This window comes from Columba livia, chromosome 3 (assembly GCF_036013475.1).
Source record: "Columba livia isolate bColLiv1 breed racing homer chromosome 3, bColLiv1.pat.W.v2, whole genome shotgun sequence".
Classification (NCBI taxonomy): Eukaryota; Metazoa; Chordata; class Aves; order Columbiformes; family Columbidae; genus Columba; species Columba livia.
The window spans coordinates 103289827-103310194 of NC_088604.1; the positions used below are offsets into that span (position 1 = coordinate 103289827).

At 40.8% G+C, this 20368-nt stretch overlaps 1 protein-coding gene across 1 annotated transcript in view; it reads left to right on the forward strand.

Annotated features, from left to right (window-relative positions):
- The window catches only part of XDH (xanthine dehydrogenase), a 52434-nt gene that overhangs the window by 5091 nt on the left and 26975 nt on the right, over nucleotides 1-20368 (forward strand). Inside the window, exons 2-15 of the mRNA XM_065058646.1 lie at nucleotides 1974-2031; nucleotides 4242-4338; nucleotides 5612-5720; nucleotides 6803-6929; nucleotides 7535-7596; nucleotides 9544-9612; nucleotides 10428-10496; nucleotides 10862-10948; nucleotides 12268-12409; nucleotides 13187-13279; nucleotides 14026-14177; nucleotides 15124-15217; nucleotides 16068-16177; nucleotides 20029-20213. Coding sequence (XP_064914718.1) covers nucleotides 1974-2031; nucleotides 4242-4338; nucleotides 5612-5720; nucleotides 6803-6929; nucleotides 7535-7596; nucleotides 9544-9612; nucleotides 10428-10496; nucleotides 10862-10948; nucleotides 12268-12409; nucleotides 13187-13279; nucleotides 14026-14177; nucleotides 15124-15217; nucleotides 16068-16177; nucleotides 20029-20213 — 1454 coding nt within the window. The remainder of the gene's footprint in view (nucleotides 1-1973; nucleotides 2032-4241; nucleotides 4339-5611; nucleotides 5721-6802; nucleotides 6930-7534; nucleotides 7597-9543; nucleotides 9613-10427; nucleotides 10497-10861; nucleotides 10949-12267; nucleotides 12410-13186; nucleotides 13280-14025; nucleotides 14178-15123; nucleotides 15218-16067; nucleotides 16178-20028; nucleotides 20214-20368) is intronic.

Below are 20368 nucleotides of genomic sequence, written 5' to 3' on the forward strand. Positions count from 1 at the left end.
GGAACTGAGGAATTGGTTTAAACAGGGTAAGAGTGGGGATTGCTCAGGACATGTTCTACTGCACAGTGAGAGCCGCTTTCTGATAAAGTTGAGCAAAAATTTGGCTTTGGGACTTAACACTGGATTAAGTCCTTCACTAAAGGTGTGTGGAGCTGAATGGTGAAAAGTTTTGTTAAACGAAGGCATAGGCCAGTGTTTTATTTCTTATTTAATGTAAAAGAGCCATTTGGCCAAACTTTCAGTTGCTTTGTTTGAGTACACAATGGGATGCTTCTTGTATTCTTTCAAGAAAACTTCTGGAGATATTTTCTTTGATCTAAGCATAGAATAATCTCAATAATATTTAGCCATCTGGAAAACTATTCTGAAGTTTTTTCTTTGTGCCTGACTATCCTGGAAGCTGCTTTGGAAGGTTTGCATTGGCCATTGGCACTGAGGAAGAAACTCAGCTTGACAGTGAGGGTAGGAGTTGCTGTGGAAGGCTCTTTGCCAGTGAAATGGCTGTGAAAGGCCTTTTGTTCATGGAACATTCGTAGTTACGCGCATTTTGTAATTAACTGCTCGCATCTGTCAGTTTACCAAACTACTGCAGAGGGATATATGTGCTTACTCGGAACCAAGTGGTCATAAGAGAGCCGCTGCATGCTCTTACCTGTTTCTGTGCATCCAGCAGGTGAGGGAACAGGAGCACTCTGCTCTGAATAGCAGCGATATGAGTGCTGCATGATTTACCATAAAACATCCCCAAGCTAGAAGAATGGATTTTGTTTCCTTGTAGATTATCCCCAATGCAGGAATGAAATGTGCAAAAAATGACCAGATGTGGTTTGTAGCAGCACCTTTATGGGACTATTCTAAAAACCATCTCAAATAGGAAGTATGAACCTTGTCTCTTTAGAGTAACCCAGTCACGTGTCAGAGGCATAAAACTGAAGCAGTACAGATGTTGTGAAGGTTTCTTATCAGTAAGAACAAAGACTTACACAAATGACCTCCATTTCAATTTGCCCTTCAAACTGGGAGTGATTAATTTAAGTAAACTGTAACTATTGTACTTAGGACTTGCACAATGTAAAAGCCAAGAACATGTGATTACATTCAGGCACACAGTGACTTTGGAAAAGTTTCTTGATGCTCTTATTAGTAACAGAAAAATGGGAAGACAAGCTCTGTGGCCATTTGGATGCAAGGGCAGAACTCTGGTTTCCGACCACTGGGCAGAGGTTGAAGTAAAATATAATTTTGTGTCTAATACATAACTGTTAATAGTATTTGTTCACCAACAGGATGGAGCTGACTGAAAATGTGCAGAGACAATTTTTTCTTAGTTGGAATTTTATCTTCCCACATATAGGATGGCTACTAATGTAATGCTGATTATTTTAATGTCAGCAGGGAAGAAAGAGAAACTTCAAGATGATTGGTACTTGCTCTCTGTCCTGCAGCAGCTGTATTGGCCATGTTTGGGTTTCCACTGTTGTTTGTTTGTTTGTTTTTCTCTAGTCTATTACTGATGCTGTTTCTGTCATTCTCTATCTGCTATTTTCTCTGTCTCATCTAATAGTAAAAAGGAGAAGAGACAGAGGTCAGTTATGCATAGTCAATAAAGACGAGATGCAATTTGGGAAGATGTCAAGAATTCAAAACTCAAGTACAAAATGGTTCTTTCTGCTCACTACTAATTCTGTTTACCATTTTTGATTAAGGGATTTTTAAAGATTTGCTTCAGTGTGCCATGGTTGAAAAACTCTGACTTATTAATGCATATACTTTTTTCTGTCACAATAAATGCAAGGAAACCTGGTGTCTGGATGTGTGACCAACATTGCGGAGCCTAGTAAGAGGAATTAATAAGTGGTTCTACTCCCTGCTTTGCAAAAGAAGTTGCAGAAAGACCAAACTTTCTCCTTCCAAATGACACATCTGTGTTTGTAAAGCATTTTGTGTGTAACAGTACCTTTCCCTTCTTGCAGGTGGTGGAAAAAGATGTGGACCCAGAAACAACTCTGCTAACCTATTTACGAAGAAAGCGTATCCAGTGTCAGAAGAAACTGCAGAAGGCTTTGAATGCCTACAGCATTTCAGAATTGTTTACTGTTCTGCCTGTCACTTGAGTGCTGGGCAGAGCTTGTGCAGAGTATAAGAGGGAGTGCTCTGCATGGTCTGGTATTTCTTGCTGGCAAAGATTACAGCTGGTATTCCAAGCTCAAACAATAGCAAAATGTAAATAAGGTACTTTAAATAATTTATTAATACTTTAAAGGGAAAACTCTCTGAATCGCCAAGAGTTAGAACATGATGGAAGGAAAACAATACTGAGACAAGAAAACTGGAGGAAATTTAGGTTTGTTCCACACAAACTGTAAAGAATTTTCTGGCCAAAACATTGTAGTCACTTGGGCTGCTTGCTGTATCATCCAATAATTTGCATACTACTGGACAGCTAACGTCCAATAACTTGATTATCTGGTGGCCTGTTTAACAGATGATCCAGAGATGCAAACTCAGAGGCAGGGCTTCCCATCACCTACTGTGGGCATGTTTACATGAACAGATGCAAGGAGTCATGTTTGACTCCTGTTTGAAACTGGTCAGCACGTGAATCAGATTAACTTCAGGAGCATGGTAGCTATTACTGTGATGACCAGGCTGGCTATACTAGGTCTGGTTCAGTAGACAGTGTCATTCCATGTTTTCCGAGTTTTTATCTGACTGGCTGGATGTGTACATATGCCAAACTGTTCACATCTGTGTTAGTGTATTCCTTAAAAAGAATAATGCATATTTATTTCACTGTGCTGCCATGTTCTATTTGCTTGGGATCTGAAAGAAGTACAGGGATATAAATCGTACTTTTTGCAGTTTCCAGCACTATCAACAGCCTCATTTTGTTGATAGTTTCCAACTATGAATGGCCCCATTTTCTTTGACTGTACCTTGCGTGGATAAAGTTCAAGACAGGAAAAAAGTGGCATGACCCTTGTGCCTGTGTGGACTTCTTACTGCTAGACCTTTCATGTCTAAGCTTTTTAATATCTAATATGTATAGCTTCATAAGGAGATAATCTGAGTTCTTCAAAACTGTTTGATCTGCTGTGTGAACATTCTGGTGAACTTATTTTGAAGATGTCTGGCTAGGGTCAGACAAATACCTTGAGAAACATGTTTTATTGAGGCAGACTAGCACTGTTGTCAAGAGAAGCAAGCTATATTTCTGCTGAAGCAGGCCCATGAGTGTATGAGAACATTTGGTTCCAGAATCTTTGTCTTGAAGGCAAAGATTATTTGAGTTTTCTATATCATAGGCCTCTGGGGAAGCAACAGAAAAAAATCTGATTATCTCAATACGGGCATGTGTCCATCGCCACCAAAATCAGCTGTTCTTTTCCCACCAAAATTCTATCTGCATTGGCCAATCCCTTCACAACAAATGGCAGCAGTATAATTACCTTCTAATGAGTGAAGAAACCCAAAGCAGTAGTGGCCTGAGGAATTCTCTCCTGAAGTCCTTTTGCAGAACATCTGTGCAGGCATGCACTCTGCAGCCAGCGGAGGAATCTGCTTAGGCTGGTCCTTACGCCTTGTGGATTCCCAGGTGTCTGTGCAGAGTTTCTGTGCATCTTCACTAGTTCTGGCTCTCCGTGTCTTCCCTCCTGGGTTTTATGGGAACTCGGCTACTGGGGAGAAGAAGAGAGAAGCCAGGATGGCCAGACTGTGACTCTTGAGATGCAGGTAGTTTATGAACAGTTCAAGAGCAGCTCTCAGTGCTAAACTTTGGGACTCGTAACATTGCATGACTGCCTGGGCACCTTCTAGGTGGTAGGAATTACCAGGTGTAGGAAGAATTTAACCACCACTGGTGAGTGGTGCTGACATATATGTCACCATGCATCTCAGGGATGCGACTGCATGCCTGAACAGCTCCTGCTCAGCAATTACTGGCTGATTTGTCTCCTTTAAGCCATTTCCTTTTCTGAGACTAATGGAAAGTGGGAACTGCTGAAGTTCAGACATGATTTGTTTATTCTATTGGAATGTGGACTGCCTCCTTATTATAGCTTTGGGTGTTGATCTTGAAAGTCGCATGCCAGCATTTGAAACTTTGCTTATGTTAAATTATTAAGCAGAAAAAATGAGCGCTTTGTTTCCAGCAAGAACTTGTTGCTAAGCCTTGATCGACAAGCATTTGAGCCAGCTTCTGCCAACACTCTTTATATTTTCCTTGATTCATGTTCTCTCAGTGGGCCTATGTGGAACCAAACTAGGCTGTGGAGAAGGTGGATGTGGTGCTTGCACTGTTATGATATCCAAGTATGACCCTTTTCGGAGGAAAATCCTGTATCCTTTGCAACCTGAACTCTTCAACAAAGAAACTAAATGGGGACAGATCCAGGTTCTTGACATTCCAGATGGGGTACCACTTAAAAAAGAAGTTGTATAATGTATGTTTCTACCAAAACACATTGTTTCACTTTCAGAACATAAATTCAGAAGGCTGAGATAAGAAGGTATTTTTTCCTGCAGCGTTGCACAGTACTGATAGGGAACTATTTCATTGTGCCCTGAAATCTCTGCACTGACTCTGTGATCATGTGGGTGATCTGCTTTTTCTCAGTTCAGAAAACTTTTGTGTTCCTTTCTTGCAATGTAATATAACTTTTTGCTGAGATGACCCAAGTGATGATGACTGTGATAAAATCTTTATTGCTGTTGTATTATGATAATAATTTGGTTTCTGTATGCCAGCAGATACTCACTCTTTCTCTACTTCTGTTGTGACCTTCAGAATGGCTTTTATTTCCTGAGACATAAACTTTCCTCCTGCTCTCTAATTAATTGAAGACTGAAGCAATGGAATCCAACAAAAAGGGGAATGGAGAGAGAGGATGTGGCAGAGGGATAGGCCCCAGTGTGTTTGTGGTGTGTTTTTTTTGTTTGTTTTGTTTTGTTTGGTTGGTTGATTGGTTGTTTTGTAGTGAATGGAAAACACTGAAATCTTGGATATATTCAGAATAATGCTTGGAGATGCTTTTACTTGGGATCATCTAACTTAGTGGTTCTGATTAGTAACGTGGCCTTGAACAGGATATCTTTAGGGTCACTATTCTGTTTCAATAGAAATGAAATAAAGCAGCTAGTTTCTATAAGAATGTTGGTGATATTATTCTATTTTAGCTTCAGCCTGGACTTTTTCCCCATGTGTACCATCTAGAAATGGTTTCCTAGCTAAAAGGCCAGGAGCTCTGTGCTCTTAGGTAGCTTTGTGAGTGGGCCAGGCCAGTTGTATTGCACCTTGGTATTTGTAGTGTTCCCCTGTAAATTACTTACATGGGCTTTATAGTTTAATGTGCAATGAGGATGCTTAAAGCTGTTATTTCAAGGTCAAATCCTAGGGTGCATACTCGGATTAAACTTCAAGTGAAGCTGATGAGAACTTTGGCTGAGTAGGTACTATAGGATTTGGCTTGCAACTAATACCTGTATCCCATCTATTTAAGGTCTCCTGTTTTGTGTACTGCTACAGTTTCTGAGTTCTGTTCAGTCCTCCTGTTCCCTTTTTACTTTGTTGAGCAGCATTGTTAAATGAAATGACCTTAATTTGTTATTTTAGTCACCATACTGCCAATGCTTGCCTCTTCCCTGTCTGTGCCCTGCATCATGTAGCTGTAACTACTGTTGAAGGCATAGGAAACACCAAATCCAGGCTGCACCCAGCCCAGGTGAGCTATTACTACTGGTAACTTTAAAACCCTCTGTCCATGTTTTCTTCTTATGTTAATTAATCCTGTTCCAGGGTGTTGGGACCTCCGTCATAATTTTAAAGGTGGGAATTTGACTTTCAGCATGAGCAGTCTTTACTTGTAGGAATGACTAAGTGACAGAATCAAACTCCTGGGTCAAAGCTGCAGGTTTGTTATGCCATAACAAGTTCACTGCTGCTATCCTGGCTGAATTGCCAATGCTTTTGTTCTAGGATTGAGTGGCTGTATTTAGTCCATGTCCTGGACCAAATCCCAGGCAATGGAAGGACTGATGTTGTGGTGAAAGCCTACATAGTGACTTGGAGCCAGGAAATCTGAGCTAGGTCTTGACTCTCCTGTGGCCTTCCGTGAATGACCTTGGTTTCTCGTTCTGCATAGTAGGAACCTTCCCTGCAGTGGTGCAGTATGGTTTTGTTCAGCAATGCTTCTGGATTCCCAGAACATTCTTGGTGGAGAGGACTCACAGGAATGTGAAGCCTTGCTCTTCTAGCAAGGTGTTATGATGCACATTTTACGGAGGCAGACTTGCCTCAGCTTTGTCAGAGATTGCTCCTTTAAGGGAAGCTATGATTCATCTCAGTTTGTACAGTGGGTAGGGCTTGTGCCAATATCTACCTGAGACAGCAAACAACAAAGTGAAAAATAAGTTAGACACGCATGAATGGATGGCAGCTAGTCTGACCTTTGTTTACTTGTCTTTACTTCCTCTGGAGATTCTAATGGCTAAGCTTTGAAATTCAAACTCAAGTCTCTACAGGTAGCCTCAACCTTCCTAGCATGGTAAAGCTAAACTCCTGATCTCATTGGAGGCTTCTAGTTGCCCTCAGTTACATTGGGAGTTCAAAGTCTACATGCAAACTTTTCAGAGTGTTCTCTTCTTCAAAGTCTGCTTTATAGGTTGACCATCTCGTCAGAGAACACCTGATGATAGTCTTATCTCCTCTGGTGAGATTTTTTTTTAACAGATGTTGCAGAAACAAGCACAACAATGAACCTGCACTGATTATTATAGACTGATTGTTGTTGTTACTTTTTCTTAGGAGAGAATAGCAAAAAGTCATGGGTCCCAATGTGGCTTTTGCACTCCAGGCATTGTCATGTCCATGTATACATTGCTTCGGAATAAACCTGAGCCCAAAATGGAGGACATAGAAGATGCTTTCCAAGGTAATGCTCAGAGCCCTGCAGAGATGCAACCCGTTCTGCTTTCATTACGTCTGCTTCACCAAACAGGATGGAGGTGCACCTTTGTTTAATTGTATTTCATTAAAGATAGCCAATTGTTAGGAGGTTAAGAACTAGATTTTACACTAGGACACTGGCCAGGTGCTATGAAGTGAACAAAAATGGCCTGTGGAAAATCTCACAGAAGCTCATTTTTTGTCTTGAAGTAGGGGCAAGTGACCTTGCTTTTGGATTAGGACCCCACTAAGCTTAACACAGAATGGAAGGTAGCCTGACATTGGGGGCCTTTATAAGAGCCTCCACATCTCCTTGTTAATTCATTGCTGTCACAAGAACCTGCAGAGGTGACAGAGAGCATTGAGGTAAATGAATACTGAGTTTTTTTCTAAATTAATTTCAATTTAAAATTTCAACAAAAAGGGATGGTAGGATTGTTGCAAGGTTACTAATGAAATTTTCCTCCCAGTTTTTTCATTAGCTTTATCTGGACTTGAGAAGGTCTTGTGAGAAACCTTTTTTAGAACATTTTGTTGTAAGTTCTCAGCCAAGTGACACTAAATATTTATCCTTTTGCTCTGGCAATGCAGGCAACTTGTGTCGGTGTACAGGGTACAGACCCATTCTGGAAGGATACAGAACATTTGCTAAAGTAAGTGGCTTCAGGTAATATTTAAAAAAATCTGGAAGGCTGTCTGTCTTCCTCTCTGTTACTAAAATACACCATGAACTGGAAGGAAATATATATGCTACAACAACCCAGCTCCAGTTCTTGACCCCTTTGTATGTGTTTCACGCATTAGTAATGCAAGACCAGCTCCAGCTGCTGGTAGTGGAGCACTTTAAGATCCACCTGATGGTCCCTTTTTGGATCACAGGTAATCAAACTCTGTAATTATTTTCTGTAAGTCTCTGAAAAACACAGCTTCTCTGCATAATACAGCTTGCAAATGATCCTTGATGTGAAAAAAAGTGTAAAGGTATGGTGCACAAGTAAGGACATACTGCCGGTAAATCTCATGAGAAAGTTGCTTTGTTGAAAGATCAGCTGCAGAGCTGAAATAACTCTGGAAAACAGTTGAAGTCCTTGCTTTTATAGCTGTTGTCCGGAACTCATCTGCTGGTTTGGGTGAAGTATGACCTCTACCATAAGTTTTCTCTAGTCCTTTTTTTCCTGAGAGACTGCTGAAGGCTGCAAAGTAAAGTACATCATTAGGTCCTCCAGTGATTACTAGCCACTTATGGGGCTACCCTGGTATTAAATATCAAAAGTAAAGAATTTGGAATGTTGTCCATTAATTTTATTATCCAGGATTACAGTCAACAAAAGAGAATACAAGTGGGAGTAAGATCCATTACAAATGGTTGATAAACTCAGTTCATATAGTCTACTTGGATTTCCAACAGGCTTTCAACAGTGTCTCACCAAAGGCTTTTAGAGACAATAAGAAGCCATGGGGTAAGCGTAAAGATCTCTGTATGGATGAAAGATTGGTTAAAAGGCAGGAAATGGCAGGTTGGAGAAGATGGTGTACTTTTGCAATGGAGGGAGGTCACTGATGGAGTTCTGCTGGGACGTGTGGTGGGAACAAGGCTGTTCAAATATCCATAAATTAGGTGGAAAAGAGAGCGAGCAGCGATGTGAGAAATAAGTTAACGAATATCAAGTTAGTCTGGGCAATGAAGACAGGAATAGACTTGGAGGAATTTCAGAAGGACTTTATGAACCTAAGAGAGTGGAGAATACAATGGGATACAACATGCAAGGCAAATAAATGCAAAGCAATTTACAGAGTGAAATGCAGTCCTCATTTCACACATAAAATGATAGGCTGTGAGCAGACACAAGATCATCTTTCTCTTGCCATGTAGGAAGATGATGCTTCAGCCTGGAAAAAAGATTTCAGGGAGGGTAAGGTGGTCTACAGAGTGTTGATTTCTGATAGAGATCTACAAAATTGTGACTGGCAGGTGGGATGTGGGCAGGCAGCTGCTGTTTGCTGCCTTTTCCAATACAAGACCAACATGTCAAGAAATGAAACTAGCAGCGGTCAGGTTGAAAACAAAAGCAGATGGTCTGTCATGTACCAGGTAGCTGACCTGCAGAACTCACCAAAGGCTGTTGAGGGCACCAAAAAGTTACACAGGCTACAGAGAAGACTGAGCAGGTACTTGGACAGGGAGGTACTAAGGGTTATGAGAGAGACATAAACCACACTTGACTAAGGTAGTCCCTGAGCTGAATGCAGCTGGATGCTGGGAGAGTACTAGGTATTGTATTCTATGTGCTTGTCCCTTTTACTCTTGTCTGGGTATCTCCTCGCAGCTCCACCTGGACCAGAGGTACTGGCTGAATGGTCAGAATAGTTTTAGACCAGCACAAGAGGTCTGTCAGTAGACTGGACACGACCCAGACATCACACTGCAGGACACTGCCTTCCATTGGCAAGGGAAACACCTACTTGCTTGGCATCTTCCATCTCACATTTCTGCTTTGGATGTAATAAACGCGGGATGAATTTCTCTCTAAAGGGGATCAAGTCTACTTCATTTCCTTGGAATCTGCACATTTTTCTCAAAACAGTTTTTGTCCCCACAGGACCTGAATTGCTGTGGCAGAGTAGCCAATGGCACTGGATGCTGTCGTAGCGAGAGGGAAAACAGCATGGTGAGCTGCATTTTAAAAGCCATAACCTCAATTTGCAATATAGTGTTAGAGTTTTGAAGCATTGGTCACCTCTCTGGCTCTGCTGTGGTGCAGATATTCAGAGCTCTCTGGGCTGGTTTGAGTGTCTGTCTCTTGGAAAACACTGTGACCGCACGTGTCCTGGTGAGCATGACCAGCCATCATGACACAGGTTTTGCAATAGTGAGCTAGATATGTTCCTTCTGAATCTATGAAGCGCAACACTTTTGTGGAATCGCACGGTGACAACTGTAAGCGATGTGTTACCAGTTTCTGGTACATTGAAAGGATCCATCTCTCCGTGAAAACAGATCTAAAAACCAGTTTGTTACCCAGTATGATCTTTCCAAAACTGTGCAGTCCAATGATAAATAAACTAATTTAGTTGACTTTCCAATAAATTGTACAATTGGAACCTTTTAGGAATATCTAGAGGAAAAAAGTTAATCACATTTTATGTACCAGTTGAGGTACAAAATATATGGTAATGAAAACAGGAATTAGGGCATAAGTTAGTGTGAGTATAAAGTGAATTTAGGAAAGAGACAACATAATGAAAGTCTTTACTAGGAAATTCCAGTGAATTCCTGTGGATTCTTTGTTAGGAATTGTTCGGTGTTTCATGGAATACTCCAGCTGTTAAGACCGGATTTTTGTCAAAGTAGTTTATTAATGAAAAATGTTACTGCAAATTTCTGTGATCCAGACATTGATAAAAGAGGAGGAGTATATCCTGTAAAAGTTGAAATGTTCTTACTTGGTGTAGAATAGCTGAAGTGTGCTTGTTTCTTCTTCAGAATGGGGGTTGCTGTAGAGGAAAAGCCAATGGTCCAGACTGCTGCATGAATGGAAAAGACGACAATGTGGTAAAATGATTCTCAACTATTAGATATTTTGTCTATTTCTGATGTTTTGAAGTCTTAGCTCTGGCTTGTTATGCAAAGCAGTTAAGACTAACTTATATTTAATGCTGATCTTACCTCAGAAAAGGTACCTTTGATGTAATTTGACATGTCAATGTGAAAGTGGTGTCACTTTTGATTGACAAAAACCTGCTAGTGTGCTCAGAGTTCAGGTTTCTGACCAGACATGCATTGTGATCAGAAAAATATAACTGAAGAACCTGAAACACTGGATGACATGGATTTGACTGGAAAGAGGAATGAGTTAGGATTGTATGTGGATAGCTTTTTCCTCTGCTGCCCAGCCATTTGCATTTTCTTTGTCATAGACAATGATGTCCTCCAGCCTGTTCAATTCTTCGGAGTTCCAGCCATTGGACCCTACACAGGAGCCAATCTTTCCACCAGAGTTAATGGTAAACTCATTCAGAAACAAATAGTATGTGGCTCATTGATTTTGTTGTTCTGCACAGAGTTTGAGCACCTGCAGTGTCTCTGCCGTGAGGAAATGGCAGTGCATAAGTTGTCTGCTGAGAAAAGAAGATGTGTGGGCATGAATGCTTCCCTTTTTTATAAAAAGGAAGGCTTTTAAGCCGGAGTGGCTTAAGAGTTATGCAGGCCAAGTGCCTGCCCCAGCTGGCTGGCTTTCCTCTCTGTTTCTAACCATACATGCCTGCTCTTGTGTTCCCTTCCTTTCCGGTCACTGCCTGTCCAGGGGTAGAACAGTTGCTGACACCTAAATGTCAGTTTACTAGGTTGGATGTGAACTTCTACATTACATACAGCCCTATCTGACCTAATTGCCCTGTGCTCCCTCTATAGTGGAGGAAGAGAAGCAGGAGCTGTGGGATGTAGCTGGATAAATATTTCAACTAGGTGACTTTCCTGAAAGCACCAACTTCTCTCCATTTAGTGTAACAGGAGTGGTAGAAGTTGGCTGGCTCACACTGACATCATGAGTTAGGTGAGATTAGTTTCTCTCCATGTTTCATTCCTGCCTTTTTTGGGGTAGTTTTTGCCTGAGCAAATGTGTCCCAGCCAGGAATCTAGTCCAGCATGTGGCATGTTTACAGCTTCCTTCACACTTAACAAATAACTGAAATTCAATTGTTAGTTCTGCTGCTGCGCCCAGCCTAAATGTATCATGAGGTACAGCATGAATAGGTTCTCATAGGCTATAACATAATATGTATTTAGCTTGAGATAGCTTCCCTCTGTTTCTTCTCCAAGATGTTCTCCTGCCTGAGGGTTGATCTGATGTCACTGGGAGGCAGCTGTTGTTGTCTGTTTTCTTCAGTCACTGGATGAAGGAATTTAAAAGGGAACCAGTATCTGGCTTTACAGCTGGTAACTCACAATCAGCAATACTAAAGACTGACATTTTCGCAGTGAGATGAGAATGGAAAACCCATTCCTTCTAAGATGGTTGAAGCCACAGGCGTCTGCCAGAAGTTTGGTCAGATAGAGCTTTCTGGCAGAGGTCTGGCAAGGGAGATGTGGCAGCAGGATGCACCTGAAAATATCAGGAAGGGAAAACATTTGTCAGCATGAAAAAGACTGTAACTTCTAGTGGGAGGATGTGGAATGGCTAACTGCCAACAAGTGTGGACATCACAGCCACCTGTTGGTAACTTGACTGAGATGGAGCCTGGCCTGGCCTGAGCATGGGCAGCATCTGAGCAGGGATTCTTGGCTTGATGTAGGGTCTGAACTCTATCTGGATTCACTTTTGCAGACTCAGGGTAACAAACAGCAGAAGCAGCTGTGTTTCAAAGGCGAGCGTGTGATGTGGATCCAGCCTACAACTCTCAAGGAATTGGTGGCTCTCAAATCCCAGTACCCCAATGCCAAGCTTGTTGTGGGGAACACAGAAGTGGGTAAGAGGAAGAGCTAATACTCATTTCCATGGACCACTTTGTGAGAACAATGCAAATGTAAACCTCCTTCATGCTATTCATGCTATTGCTGTTAAATAGCTATTTGATCTTCAGGTTGTATGTAGGAACAGATTTTCTTCTCAGGGAGATTAATCTCACAGTGAATGTTTTTCCCTGTTCTTTGTTGTGTCATGCAAAAAAAAAAAAGAAGCTGATCTAGACCTCTGAACTTTTGTGTTAGCTTTGTGGAATTTTGAGAAGGGAGTGGCACAGGGTAAAATGTCCTTGTGATCAAATGAATTCAGTTGTGAAACTTGTGTTTTGAAAGATTTTTCAGTGAGTAAACTCTCAAGACTTGAAATTGGAATTTTTTTGCCCCCAAAAATGTATACTTCTGCAAACATAAGCACGGAGGATGAGAGTTCAGCCATATTTAGTAATTCTGTTGTCCTGTGCAATTGGTTCAGGAGAGAATCACCAAACTTTGTGTTCATTGCATTCATTGTTCTTTCTTGAAGGACTATGTACAATAGCCAGGTTACACAAGCACTGAACAGTGTATTTAAGGCTATTGTAAGCCTAGAAAAAATAGTCTCTAAAACTTCCCTTTGAGAATTCTGGCATGAGTGGAAAGCAACTTTTCATTTGGTATCTCTGTGACCTTGAATTATCTGCATAACAGAAGGTCAATGAACCGCCTCTTTAATAGGCCTGCTGCTGTTCCATTGGGATCTCTGTCACCTGTGTGTAACTGAAGGACTCTTACTTCTCCTCCAGGTATTGAGATGAGGTTAAAGAACATGTTGTATCCAGTCATAATAGCACCAGCATGGATCTCTGAAATGAACGCTGTTCAGCACACTGAAATGGGTGAGCAAAAAGAGAGGCAGAATGCCTGTGAAGTGAGGGGGTACTCCATGGAATAATAAAGAGGATGTGAAGGAAAATCCCTAGGTTAAACCCTGCTTTATATATGGATTAGCGCCTCTCCCATGCAGGGAATTGAGTGAGTGATATGTAAAAATAATTTGAGCATCAGAGGGCTTTTGCTAGAAGGTATATTAGATATTTTATCTGTTTGAATATCATTTCACGTATATTAACTGGGTTAATAATGGGTTTCAATGGGCAATCTTATCATTTAGAAAGATTTTAAAATTAGTAACCGGGGGACAGATGCTGAATTTGACAGTCAAAGTTACTGCGTGAAGTACCGTGTTTATCTTCATGGTGGTAACAGGTCAGACTTACAAATAGTTAGAAGTAGTTAGGACAGCGTAGTGCATGTGGCTCAATGCAGTCCTTGTTCTGCACCTCACATGCAGCGTGGCAGAATGTTTAAGCTGTGGAAACTGGAGAGGAGTTCTCAAAGGGCAAACTAATACCTATAGGAGGGCAATATTGTTCATACTACACTGAATTTTGTTCTGGGCATGTGATGTTTACAAGCAGTGCATACAAAATAGTCTGGTGTGACTGAACATCTTCTCTAAACCCTGCAGTCCAAATAAACTCATCTAGCTTTCATAGGCACAGTTATAACTGACCTACTGTACCTTGACTTTTGGGAGAAGAACAATTCATTTTTCAAAACGTTTTCATTTGTTTGTTTGCAGGGGTCACCTTTGGCGCTGCCTGTACCCTGAGCTTGGTAGAGGAGGTGCTGAGAAAAGCTGTGGCAGAGCTTCCTCCTTACAAAACAGAGGTCTTCCAGGCTGTCCTCGAACAGCTGCGGTGGTTTGCAGGGCCACAGATCAGGAATGTTGCTGTAAGTGACTTGGGAACATCAGGGAATGGAGTTGAAAGCTCAGTCTGAGGAGCTTGCCTGTGTCATCCAATGTTGTGCCTTGTGCTTCTCACACAGGAACATCTGCAAACCTAGGCAAAGAAAATAGTACACATAAGCCAACCCCAGGAACTGACAACAGCATGGGTCTCAGCTGGTGTCTGTGTTACACTGTTATCACAGATTTAGCAAGCCAGGGAAACATGACAGTTGTCCAGGTCTTCTAGTACTGTTATGAGGATAAGTAGGGGAAACCGTAGTGAGATTTGACTTATTTAGCAAAAATATATTTAGAGTGCTGGACAAACTTCAAAGTAGTGGGAGTGTATATTTTTGCCAGCACAACTATGGTAGTCATAGCATTAATGCATCAGATCTGGCAAACTTTCCTCTAGTTTAAAATAGAGAGAACGTGGGTTCGGTGTGTTCAAAGTCTGTTTGCTAAAGGAGAAAAAAAATAAAGCAAGCTGATGAGCCAACCTACCAAAAGCAATTTTGTTCGACAAGATATTGCGCCATAAATCTGTATTGCAACCAAAAAAATGAGCTCCTGAATGTTACTGAAAAGATGCTCTATACTTTCACGGTTCTTCCCTTAATTGCAGCTACAGTGATTGAATTTTGGCATTATTTGGTATAGTGGTTTGAGCATAAGATAACTTTGATGCATTACTCAAAGATTTTTCATAAAAGTGTTTCAGGCAAATGTTAGTATTGACTGGGAGAGCAACTGATTTAATGGGTTTTAGGTTTTCCCACTTCATTAAAGGCCTAAAATTGCTGAGTAAGCAAAAATAATTTTTCAAAGCAACCTCAAGCAGAGCTAATCTCTAGTGTGCTGTGTATGGAGTAATGCAGGATTACAAGATGCTATGGCTGTATCTTCAGATTTTTTAGGATTTACCTAACACATGTATTATCACTTCAGGCTCTTGGGGGGAATATAATGACAGCAAGCCCAATTTCTGACTTAAATCCTGTGTTAATGGCAAGTGGAAGCAAACTGACTCTGGTATCAAATGGTAAGTTACATCTCCTTGTGGCACTGAGGGGAGTGGAAGAGTCAATAGTCCTTTGCCATGGGTCAGTGATCAATAGGTCAGGTCAACACTTGGAAGTGGAAGTTAACATTATGTAAAATAGGCTTAGTCTGAGTCTTCATTGATTTTGCCCTTTTTGAGACTGGAGCCCTACGGCCAGGCCTAAGGTTGGCTTCCTAAGTAATTCTGAGCTTCTGTGTCAGAACGAATCTCACCGCATATGTACTTACAGACAGGTCCTTGTGAAGAGTTGGTTGAAGATGCCTAATCATTAAAATTAATAGGCATGAAATTGTTTCTGTCACTATCATACTTTGATCCTTGTGGATTTTTCAGATAAAGAGTGAAACTTGTTTTGTTTTGTGTGTGTGTGGTTTTTCTTTTTAATAAAAGCCGAACGTCTCAATTTGTATTTGCTCTTAGGAAGGATTTTTTTGAAATAGAATCCCTAAAGTAAGTGGACTCTCCGATCAGTGACTTTCTCTGGTACTGGTTTGTGTGCCGACTAAGGAAAGGAGAAAGAGGGAATTACATTGAGATGCTGGAAACTGGTTCATCTCGAGGCTCAGATTTATTAGATAAAAAAGGAGGGCAGGTCTCTTTGATCAGTTTCTGTGCAGATAAAACTTCATATGTAGACAGAAGCTGTCGTGAATTCCATAAGGACCAAAGTAAATCTGAGAAAATAATTCTTGATTTGGTAGAAGAGAGTGGAAAAATGAAAACTGATATATTAAGAGTGATTTCTATAGGTCGAAGGCTATTTCACACATGCTGTTGCCATTCTTTATCTGAGTCATTAATCCGACATTGATCTCTCCTTGCTCTATAGAGGGCAAAAGGACTGTCACAATGGATGAGAAGTTTTTCACTGGTTACAGGAAGACAATAGTTAAGCCTGAAGAAATACTTCTCTCTGTGGAAATACCCTACAGCAGGAAGGTAAGCTTGTAGGAAAAGACTTCAGTGTTTGTGGAGCTAAAATGCTGTTGTTTGAATGTTATTTTCAATGTTAGGCACTTTTTTCCTTGGAAACCGACCTCCAAATGATTATGCAGTCCCAAGTGGACAAGGAAACAAGTAAATTATTCTGTGAAAATCCAGCAACCCTTCTTGACAAGCCAGGGGAGCTGGGCTCTATGATAAATAGCATAAGCCCAAGAAGTTTTCTAGTGTAAGAAACATAAATTTCACTTTATTACCTGGCACTTTTTGAGTGCATTCGGTGATGATGAAAGGTGAAAAAGTGGTGTTTCTGGAGGTCTAAGTTCTGTTTGCAAAAGAGTGCAGCAAAGATGCTAGCAGTTCCCGAAATAAAGTTAAGGTTCCCAAGGTTCCTGCTTCAATTCTGTGAACTGAAATGGGAAATGGGGGAAAGTGTGTATGAATAAGAGGGAAGTTCAGTTTCTGCATCCTTGCCTTGCAAGACTGAAACCACAAGGATTGATTATCAGGGAATTTTGGCAATGTGGACTTGCAACTTCAAATGAGCTTTCCTTCAGAGAGAGCAATGAACACTTCTGTGTGACAGCATGAACCATAACTGACTCAGAGTGCCTAAGAGGTAAACTCTTTCTTCCCCTTAGGACTAAGAGCACCAGACTGAAATTTAATGGCTGTGAAGGTATTTACCTTTTTAGGGCTTGAGGCTACAAGTTAAAAGATGCAAGGATTCACAATGTAGTGATACATTTTCTTTATAAATGCAAAACACTGATTTGCTTGAAATGCCATCATATTTTGGGATAGAATCAATAAACCCTTTGTCTGTCTTCTCTAATTTTTGTATCTAACTATTAAGGGAACATGGCTATTTTATTTATGGTGTTTTTCCACCTATTTCTGCGTGATTCCTCATTGATCTTGTGATAATTACAAGAAGCATTGCTTTTTGCCAAAATGGGAAACAGTGGAGGTAGTCAATGGAAAATACCATGTTCTTCCATCCAAATGACAGTCATATGGCAGTTTCACAAGACAAACAAATGCTTGCCAGCAGGTCAGTGGCTTCATCACTAGGTTATATGCAGCTCATTGATCTGAAAAACTAAAGCAACTTTCAAATTCTCTACTTCATGGTTTCTTGGTTGATCTTTGCTCACAAACATGAAGTCAAGGAGACCAAAGTTCTTCAGAGGATGTCTGAAGTTGCTGACATGTGGCAGGTGAAGTCTTCTGGAACTGTGGTTCCTCACAGCTGGAAACAGGGCTGTGTCAGCACATGGCTAGATGAAACTTTTTGTAAAATTGATGTTACCTCTTGGCATTGATGTGACTTGTCACACCAAGGGTAAGACTAGCCAAACAACAGAAAGCATTAGACTAAAGAAGTTTAGCAGTTCATCCAATTCAGTGTTACTGTAGGGAAACTGAGCTCAGGATAGGCTTTATTACAGACAGGCTGTTGGTGGAGAGAAGGTAACACCTTTTTCTCCTGCTATTTTGTGTCAGATATTGAAGATATTCAGGAATTACAGATTTTGAGTCTGTACTTGTAAGGGGAATGTAGCTGATCAAAGGCAATATTTAGGAAGGGAAACAGCTCGCTGGATTAAAGATAAAATATAAACATTTCAGAGAAGAAAACTGCTTAGCCTTTTGTATATAACAAGGTATTCCTAGAATAGGACATAACCTTTATTTAACAATCCTCTTTGTCTTCTGGACTAGAAAAACATTCCATGTGTTTCAGTTAATGCTCACAAATGTTTTGCACCACTTGTGTTATTACTTACTTAGTGACTGTCAATTTTTTATGTCCTTTCCCTGGCATGCATCTTTCTCTATCACATTTGTCACTGTTATTTCATTTTTATGGTAATGGTACTCTGGATCACATAGGCATTCACTGGTATTTGAATAGAAAAAGCCTGACATCACAGTGCCTATATGTTTCTGTTTAGGAAAACAATCTTAACCTACTGTTTGCTAAGTATTGCCATCATAGGTTCATACTATCATAATTTTTGTACTGCTGAAGTGACAAAGCAGTTATGAAGTGTTCAAGGCCAGGCTGGATGGGACTTTGAGCAGGTTGATCTAGTGGAATGTGTCCCTGCCCATGGCAGAGGGGTTGGAACTGGATGATCTTTAAGGTCCCTTCCAACCCAAACCATTCTATGACTCTATGAAGTCTTATTTCATCCTTTAAATTAGCATCCTCCAACCTTCATCCATTATTGATCTCTCTATTCCATGGTGGTGGGCTGAAAAAAATGACATGGAAACAATGCTTTTGCAATTGTGACTATTACCTATGAATCCGCTGGAGCCTGTGGATTTCTTAATGAGCTCTTACCTGGTGTTGTGTCTTCTCAAGAAGGGAAGAGGGGAGACTAATCTAGGTCCCTAATATGCAGCCCTTGAGAGTAAGGGCTGCTTGGTTTTCCTGTGAGAATAAGTAACACCTAGAAACTTTCACTGTTGTGGTTTAGAGGGGACATGCTATGTTTTACCAAGAGGTAGGGCAGGCACAGGCAGCTGATGTGATGGTTACCTTACCTGCACATCTAGTGAGGAAATAGTGAGTGTCTTTTCTCCCACAGGACTCCATACCAAGAAAATGAAGGCATCTTGTGAGGAGTGAAGGCAAACATTGCCCTCTTGTTGCAAGCATGTTATTAGAAATCTTCTCTGAAGTGTGCAGTAAGAGAAGAGGCTGCTTTTTCTCCTTTTTAAAGCAATTAGCTTTCAACAAGCAGAGTGGCAGAATGCCCTGATTGGGAGGATGCTATTTATGCTCCTCTACTATTATCTGCCGGCTGCCCACTAATTACTTGAATTCAGGAAATGAAACACACCCTTCAGTTACATCTCCAGTAACAAGCTGTCAATGCAGAAAAGGGGCCTCTTGTGAAACTGTTCTTGCAAACAATAGACGAATTATTCTTTACAATAATGAAAGAATTGCTGTCCACTTCTGATCAGAAATAATTAATGGAACACACTGCTATGCTCCTCAGAGTCACTTGGATAAGCTATTAGAGAAGAAACTTGGCAGAAAACTCTGCAGAATGGCTGTGCAAAGACATTGGATCTGATTCCTCTCTTAGTCTGCAGGATGCCTGAACAGCTATTTGTCATAATCTCTAGGACAGATAAGGGGAAAAACTGAACGTACTGTGACTCCAGGGTGGTACCATCACTCTTTGTACACTGATACAGTGCTAATCTCATTTGCTGCCACACTTCATAGGAGAGCTTCTGAGTTTTGTGGGTTCTAGTTGCTGGTGCTTTTACAAGAATTTTCTCACTCTGTGGATACCAGCAGAGGACTCAGGATAGTTACTGAGAATTATATTTGCATTAACAGATTGAAATAGTCTTTTCTTAATTAATCTGGTCTATTCTAGAACTGTGAGACATTTGTAATTATTGATTTCAGTTCTTGCAGAGTTCAAAGACTTCTGAAGGGAAGGGGTTTAGGATATGAGTTTTACTAATTAGGCTTCCAACTCAGCAGCCTGGGAGAAAGAATAAGTTGTGAGGAACTGCAAGCTTGTTTACGTACGAAAAAATCTGTCCTGGTTTTTCTTTTCAAAATACGGAAAAAATGTGACAGGTTGGCTAATAACCGTGGATCTAGTAAATTAGAATTAATTGTTGAATCTTGTGAAAATATACAGCACTGCATGAACAAATGTGTCCTGCTTGGCCCTGCAAGCTGAATCAACCAGATACAGTTTCCTGGAATAGCTCTGTCATGTAGAGAAAGGTTAATCGCTTGTCCATATTTATACTCCAACACATGCCAAGGTAAAGAGAGAGTAAAGAAATTCTTTCCTGTCTTCTAGGGTGAATACTTCTCAGCTTTCAAGCAGGCTTCCCGTCGGGAGGATGACATTGCTATTGTGACCTGTGGGATGAGAGTCCTGTTCCAAGATGGCACCAGCCGAGTGGAGGAGATAAAACTAAGCTATGGAGGGATGGCACCTACAACTGTCCTGGCTCTAAAAACTTGCCAGGAGCTCACTGGCAGGTAGGAATTTTTCTGTGATAGAAAGGCTGTCTAATGGAATGGGGGATTGGATTAGATGATCTTTCGAGGTCCCTTCCAATCCCTAACATTCTGTGATTCTGTGTGATTCTGTGAATGGTGCTGATTTTTACAGAAGCAGTTCATATACCCTAAAT